This window comes from Malus domestica, chromosome 04, assembly GCF_042453785.1.
Source record: "Malus domestica chromosome 04, GDT2T_hap1".
NCBI lineage: Eukaryota > Viridiplantae > Streptophyta > Magnoliopsida > Rosales > Rosaceae > Malus > Malus domestica.
This window is the reverse complement of record NC_091664.1, coordinates 14,672,948-14,681,304: the sequence shown is the minus strand read 5'-3', so window position 1 is coordinate 14,681,304 and position 8,357 is coordinate 14,672,948. Positions and strand designations below refer to the sequence as shown.

The 8,357-nt window shown below is 39.4% G+C and overlaps 1 protein-coding gene across 1 annotated transcript; it reads right to left on the bottom strand.

Annotated features, from left to right (window-relative positions):
• Positions 1–3,055: 3,055 nt before the first annotated feature.
• LOC139195006 (uncharacterized) lies at positions 3,056–5,953 on the bottom strand. Its single transcript, XM_070820180.1, has 2 exons — positions 4,120–5,953; positions 3,056–3,255 (listed from the first exon to the last, which is right to left on the bottom strand). The coding sequence occupies exons 1-2, from the start codon at positions 5,951–5,953 to the stop codon at positions 3,056–3,058; spliced, it is 2,034 nt and encodes a 677-aa protein (XP_070676281.1).
• Between the last annotated feature and the right edge of the window lie 2,404 nt (positions 5,954–8,357).

Below are 8,357 nucleotides of genomic sequence, written 5' to 3'. Positions count from 1 at the left end.
CACATACGTAATCATAATCACGACTTACTAGTTCTCATTTAATCAATTTAAAACAACAATTGAATGTAGTAATATGCCTTAGAGAATTCACTTAATTCCTTACAAGATACTCTCTTATTTTCACACAGAATTTCTGGTTACATACCCTACACTAAGTATATGTGAGAAGATTGATGTAAATATGAAACTAAACACCCACATTTGTTTATAACAAGGAAAGCACTTTTCTGGGATGTATATGAATATGATCTCATGAAAGGAATGCTACTAATTAGATGCGAGAACCAGGGACACCATATGCTTACATCAATTCCAAACTCCACATTATTGAAAACATAATGATCAAAATTGAAGAATAAGGATTGTAACGGGTTAAGGGTGATTGGCTAATCAATGAAAGGTAAGGATAACAAACGTTCTTTAAGCAATAGCAAGCAAAGTAATGAAATTTGACACTTAGAATCACTTATGATTGCAGAGACTCACTTAGACACACAAGGGGAAAATTCACATAACTCTTAGGGCCATATTCCACGTTTTGGACCCTTTCTTCAACTACCACAACATGTGAGCATATTTTCACTTATTTCATACTCTTTTCCTTCCCTTTTACAACGTTTTCTTTTCTTTTTCCACGAATTTTTTTTTTTCATTCATGCCTTATTTCTTTTCGTGGCATATCAACACACACCCAAATTCCCCCACACTTGTTGTTTTGCATAATCGAAAGGATTCCCTCTAAGTCATGCTCACTATGCTTCAAGAACAAGGGTATGGGTGGTCCTAATCTAGGCTAGGTGGGGATGATATGGGTAAACAAAGAACAAAGGTTAACAATGGCTCAATGGGGGTTATGACCTACAATATATAGTGCATGGGTTGGCTGTTTGGTTGATGGCTTCACTACACACTGCATCTTGATATATATTATGCAATCAATATCATGCTTTGAATGGAATGGATGCAAGTTCTAGCATTTGGAACTAAGTGATGAAACACCTTCTAATTAGCAACCAAGCAAGAATAATGAGATCATGCAACGAGTTTGAAAACAAGAATCACAGATTAATACTCTCCAAAGAATGTTTAAAGCTCAATTCTCTCAGGGTTGTAATGTTATTCTAAGTTCCTTCCTTCAAGCATATTACAAAAACTTATTTTTTTCTTTGGGATTAAACATGAATTCATAAACAACAACTATAACCAAGTATAAACCAAGAATATATCAAACCTCCATCCATGTTTATAACTCTCTTTAACAACCATGCACATAAAAATCAAATCCTCATCATTGTGTTGGAAGGTATCCTAAGACACAAACACATAAAAACAACCACAAAACTGACTCTGTTTAGTTGTTTCAAACTGTTTTTCGGATTTTTTCAAATGAACACATAAAAAGACTTCAAAACATGTTAAAAACACTAAAAAACAGTGGGACACAAGTTTAGACATGTTAGGTGGTAATACCCTACGAATTTCATGCAAAAATATCTCAAAAAAGAATGTTACCCCCCCCACACTTAAACTAAACATTGTCCTCAATGTTTTAGACTAAACTAACAGCAAAGGAAAACACAAATGAACACATCGCACATAACATAAAGTAAGCAACAAAGGAAAAGGTTTAGGGATGCAAATCTGAGTTTGGAGCGATTCCCAAGTTCTTCCTTTGTTGATTGCATGGGTTGCCTCCCAAGTAGCGTTTCCTTTTACGTCTTGCAGCCGGACGATGCCACATTGATCAACCTTCATGGGAACCCACGGCATAGTGGGTTGTCTCCTCCACATCATGTTCTACAAAGCTCTCGTAGTAAAGCTTCAAGTGATGCCCATTCACCTTGAACTCTTGACCTGTTTTGAAACTACGAACTTGGACTGCACCATGAGGAAAAACATTAGTAATAACAAAGGGTCTAATCCAACGTGAACGTAACTTACCCGGAAATAGATGAAGATGAGAATTAAACAACAACACTTTTTGTCCAACAGAGAAGGACTTGGTGCGAATCATCTTGTCATGAAAGGCCTTCGTCTTTTCCTTGTAAAGTCGAGCATTCTCATAAGCTTCATTCCGTATTTCCTCAAGTTCATTCAATTGAAGCTTACGATGAATTCCCGCCTCATCTACATCCATGTTGAACTTCCTCATGGCCCAATGAGCCTTGTGCTCTAACTCCACAGGTAAGTGACATGGTTTGCCATACATAAGTCGAAAGGGGGACATTCCTATGGGTGTTTTGTAGGCGGTCCTATAAGCCCACAATGCATCTTCTAACCTCAAGCTCCAATCTTTTCTTGTTGGCCCAACTGTCTTTTCAAGAATCTGTTTTATCTCCCGATTCGACACCTTGGCTTGCCCGCTTGTTTGAGGATGATAGAGTGTCGAAACCCTATGTGTAACGTTGTACTTCTTGAGCAGTGCCTCGATTGTGCGATTACAAAAATGTGAACCTCCATCACTTATAAGGACTCGAGGCATTCCAAACCTAGCAAAAATGTTAGATTTCACAAAATCTGCAACCACTTTGGAATCGTTAGTCCAGGTGGCTTTTGCTTCCACCCATTTGGAAACATAATCCACCGCCAACAAGATATAGAGAAAACCATGTGATGAAGGAAAAGGACCCATAAAATCAATTCCCCACACATCAAATATTTTAATAGAAAGTATAGGGTTTTGTGGCATTTGATCCTTAACACTTATATTACCCATTCGTTGACAACGATCACATGTAAGGCAAAATGTCCTAGCATCCCTAAAAATGGTTGGCCAATAAAACCCACATTCTAAGACTTTAAGGGCAGTGCGTTGGGTGCCAAAATGTCCCCCACATGCATATGAATGACAGAATGTTAAAATAGATTGAAACTCAGATTCATTCACATAAAGGCGTACAATCTGATCAGGACAAAATTTCCAAAGGTATGGATCATCCCAAACATAAAACCTAGCATCCTTTTTAAGCTTACCACGTTGATTCCTATTAAGTGTGCTAGGGGTATGTTTAGACACCAAAAAGTTCACTAAATCTGCATACCAAGGCTCACTTACCTAGATAGACATTAATTGCTCATCGGGGAAGGTTTTAGAAATTGGTGATGCTTCCTCATGCACCATTCGGCTTAGGTGGTCAGCCACCACATTCTCCACGCCCTTCTTATCCCGAATCTCAATGTCAAACTCTTGTAGAAGCAACATCCATCGAATTAGTCTAGGCTTGGCCTCCTTTTTCGTGAACAAATACTTGAGAGCTGCATGATCAGTAAAAATAATAACTTTAGTACCAAGTAAGTATGATCGGAACTTATCTAATGCAAATACCACAGCAAGTAATTCTTTTTCAGTGGTTAAGTAATTTAATTGAGCATCATTTAGTGTCCTAGATGCATAATAAATAACATGAGGTTGTTTGTTCTTTCGCTGCCCCAAAACAGCACCAATCGTATAGTCCGAAGCATCGCACATCAACTCGAATGGAAGGCTCCAATCTGGAGGTGTGATAATGAGAGCCAAAGTAAGAGCTTCCTTTAAGTGCTTGAATGTCGTGGAGCATGCATCATTAAACTCGAAAGCCACCTCTTTTTGAAGCAATCGGCATAGTGGTTGTGCAATCTTGGAGAAATCCTTTATGAAACACCTATAAAAACCTGCGTGACCAAGAAACGAACGAACCTCTCTAACCGAAGTTGGAGAGGGTAAGTGACGAACAAGGTCTACCTTAGATTTATCCACTTCAATGCCTTTTTCAGAAATAATATGTCCTAGAACAATACCTTGCTTAACCATGAAGTGACATTTTTCCCAATTAAGCACAAGATTCGTTTCAACACAACGTTTCAAAATTAAGGTCAGATTATTCAAGCAATGATCGAATGAATTACCTAACACGCTAAAATTATCCATGAATATCTCAATAATCTTCTCCACATAATCAGAAAATATAATCACCATGCATCGTTGAAATGTCGCAGGGGCATTGCACAAACCAAATGGCATGCGCCTATATGCAAAGGTGCCAAAGGGGCACGTGAAGGTTGTCTTTTCTTGGTCCTCCGGAGCTATCATAATTTGGTTATATCCGGAATATCCATCAAGAAAGCAATAAAATTTATAACCGGCTAACCTTTCTAACATTTGGTCCAGGAATGGCAATGGAAAGTGATCCTTCCTTGTCATGGCATTTAACTTCCTGTAATCAATACAAACACGCCAACCGGTCACAACACGAGTGGGTACAAGCTCTTGTTCTTCATTCTTCACCACCGTGACTCTGGACTTCTTTGAAACAACTTGCACGGGTGACACCCAACGACTATCAGAAATAGGATATATAACACCACAATCAAGCAATTTTATAACCTTATTTTTTACTACTTCCAACATGGGTGGATTAAGGCGACGTTGAGCCTCCCGAGATGGCTTGGCTCCCTCCTCCAAAAGGATGCAATGCATGCACGTGGTGGGACTAATGCCTTTGATATCCGCCAAGGTCCATCCAATGGCAGATTTGTGCTCCTTTAACACCCTTATCAACTTGTCTTCTTCTTGGGCCGTGAGTGAGCTAGATATGATGACGGGTAGTGTCTGATCTTCTCCCAAGAAAACATACTTCAAGTGACTAGGTAATGGCTTTAACTCAAGTGTAAGTGGCTGCACAATTGATGGAAGTAACTTGTTAGCCAAAACCGAATCTAAAATTGAGAGTGGAGACTTACCAGATTGTGAGGGCAATGACTGGAGGGCCGCGACCATTTCAAACACTTCACCACAAGGGGGCACGACAATATGGTCAGATTCCATGCCGTGGGTTGCAAGGATTCCCCCACCCTCATTTCTTGCTCCTATGCCGTGCACTAAGGCTATTTCAAGTGCATCGTCGTTCATTCGATCTAAATGTACCTGTGCCAAAGAATCAACAATGTCAATAGCAAAACAAGAATGGTCCTCAATTGGATATTTAATGGTTTCAGAAAGATTAAAACGAATAATGTCCCCATCAAACTCCATGGTTAATGTTCCTGTAAACACGTCTATCTTTGTTCTCGCTGTTTTCATGAATGGTCGGCCTAGCAAGATTGGCAATGATGGAGCATGGCTCGAATCCTCCATTTCTAAGACATAAAAATCTGCATGAAAGATACGATGATTAACCTGCACTAAAACATCCTCAAGGACTCCCTTGGGATAAGCGTTAGAACGATCGGCCAATTGAATTATAACGCCATCTTGTTTTAACTCACCAAGGTTCATTGATGCATAAATGGAATATGGCATAACATTAATAGAAGCACCTAAATCTAACAAGCATTGTTCAAATCTAGTGTTTCCAATTATGCATGGGATAGTAAAGCTCCCTGGATCCTTACACTTTGGAGGTAACTTTCGTTGCAAAACCGCGGATACATTTTCACTTACTTTCACAACTTCTTTGTTTGAAATTCGTTTCCTAGTTGTGCATAACTCTTTTAAAAACTTTACATACCTGGGCACTTGCTTAATAGCATCAAGTAAAGGAATGTTTACTTGGACTTTTCGAAAGGTATCCAAAATGTCCTTTTCGCTTTCTTCCTTCTTCGATTGTGCAAATCTACGAGGGAAAAGAACATTGGGCAGATTAGTGTTCGAAATCACAACATTTGGAACAATCTTACCTGAGATGGATGGATGGGAGGTCTTAGATGGCTGCGGCATGGGTGGTGCTACCCTTACCGTGGGGTAAGTTTGCTCCTCTTCTTCGATTTGTATCTTCTCATCTTCCTTGTTTCTCACTTCTTTTCCACTTCTTAGTGTGATAGCTTTTGCAAATTCGAAACCACCCTTGGGATTGACCACCGTAATGCTTGGTAACTTACCATTTTCACGGAATTGTCCCAAAAATTCGGCCATTTGGCCCATTTGCTTCTTTAGCTCATTAACCTCATTTGCTTGGTTTTGCATTCCCTGCGCCATTGTGGTTAGTAACTGATATGTTTTATCATCATTCATAGACGTACCTGGGTTGGTTTGGGATGATTGTGCTTGAGGAGGTGGTTGTGGTGCCATTGGCCTTGGAAAGAAACCCGGGGGTTGTCGGAATCCACTTTGTTGGGCATATTGTGGTGCATCTCTCCATCTGAAATTGGGGTCGTCACGCCATCCCTGATTGTATGTATTGGAGAAAGGATCACCCCTTGGTTGGTTTTGATTCCCATAACCCACAGCATTGGCAGATTCCCACCCTCCATTCTCAATTAATTGAGGGCATTGATCAGATTGGTGTCCTTGAATGGAGCATACACCACAGATTGTAGTTCCTTGCGTTTTGGGGCCTTCAACAAACTACGATAACATAGACGTAAGGTTAGCCATTTGGGATTGTAACTCAGAAATAGAACTTACCTCATTTACATGATGTGGCCGTGGGGTGTCTCTTTGCCCAACACCTTCATATTGTTGTGCATTGAGTGCTCGATTAGCAATGAGAGTTTTGGCATCCCTAGGTGTCTTGTCCACTAGAGCTCCTCCCGCGGATGCATCCAACATTTGCCGTTCAAATGGTAAAAGACCTTCGTAAAAATATTGAAGAAGTAGCTCCTCCTTCATTTGGTGTTGTGGACATGAAGCAACAAGAGTTTTAAAACGTTCATAATAAGTTGGAAAAGATTCACCTTGGCTTTGCTGAATTCCACTAATCTTTTTGCGAAGAAGAATGACTCGTGATGTCGGAAAGAACTTCTCTAAGAAGGCTTGCTTCATACTCTCCCATGATGTGACAGTTCCGGGAGCCAACTCATACAACCAATCCTTGGCCTTCTCCAACAAAGAAAAGGGAAAAGCCTTCATCTTCAATATGTTGCTGTCCACGTTCACTGGTGTCATACTTGAGCATACTACTTCGAACTCCTTTAAATGCTTATTGGGGTCCTCCATTGATAACCCATGGAACTTGGGTATATGATGTAGCAAACTTGACTTCAACTCAAATTCACCGGTCTTCTCAGGGGCTGCCCTAGGGTATTGGATGCAAAGAGGGCTGCATTGGCCAAACCCGACCCAGAAAGCTCCTTGATGGTTCGATTGTCTGCTGCCATGGTTGGTACTTCCTCTTCAAACCTTGATGTGGCCTCCTCTTCAACCTCAACTTCTTGCTCTTCTAATTCAGGTTCGGGACTAGGAGGATTAGACTCTTGCAATTTCTATTTCCTTCTCAAAGTCCTTTCAAAATCACCGTCAAAGTCGAAGATATGCTCATGAACAGGTTGTGAGCTATGGGTCATAAACTAGTACCTGCACACAAGAGCAAACAAGGTTAGTAACCAACTTAATAGACTCGGCACAAGTAAGGAAATAAGGTGCCTATACACGGCACAAAAACAAAACACACACACACGGTGCAAAATTTAAAAACAAAACAGAAAACTAAACAATTTAAACAAGACTCAAGACAAGGGATTAGCAACTTTGCTAATCCCCGGCAACGGCGCCAAAATTTGATGTGAAAATTATGTTGACACACAAATTAAACCCTATTTGTGACAATTGTAGTAATGATGTAAGTAGGGATCGTTCTAACCGGGGATTAACTAGGGGTGCTAATCTAATATAAATTGATTTAAAAACACAAAAACTAAACTTAAAGACTCTAACAAGACTACTATGACTCAAAACAGATTTGAAACACTCAAAACTGCCTAAAACAATCAAATTGACTCAAAAAGAAACTAGAACTTGATTTGGACGAATTTGAAAGTGTTTATGACTCCAAATGCTTAAAAACACAAAATAAAACAGATTTGAATGACTAAGACTCAACAAAATATGGGGGGATTGTGTTTGGACGAAATTAAATTAAATGGGCAGATTGTAAAGAAAACAGATTGTAAGACAAAATTGTGATGAATCAATGGATGATGGAATAGCCAAGGGGTTCTTCTCCACACATGAAATATATGCAACGTAAATCAATTTCCAGTTATCAATTTAATAAGTTATGAACCTCGACACTCCAAGTTAATTAGGTCCGCTTAAATTAACCTTCAGATTTCCCTAGAATCATTGAATTGGATGAATATGCATCGCAAACAAATTATTCCTAACAAGTTCTTTATATGAACAGAATGATAAAGACACATGTTAGAATCATTACGTTCTTTGGAAATCATAAGCATCGACAAGGCATTTGTAACTATGAAAAGCATGATACTCTTGCCAGGAATCTACTTAACACGATCGTAACTAGCGACCTTCACTACTTGCGAATATAAATTCATAACGATTAGGTGAAACAAACTTATATCCTAGCACCAAATTCAAGCATGCAAATTAAGCGTGCACTCTCAATCAACATACAAGAATAAGTTCTAAATCAAACGGT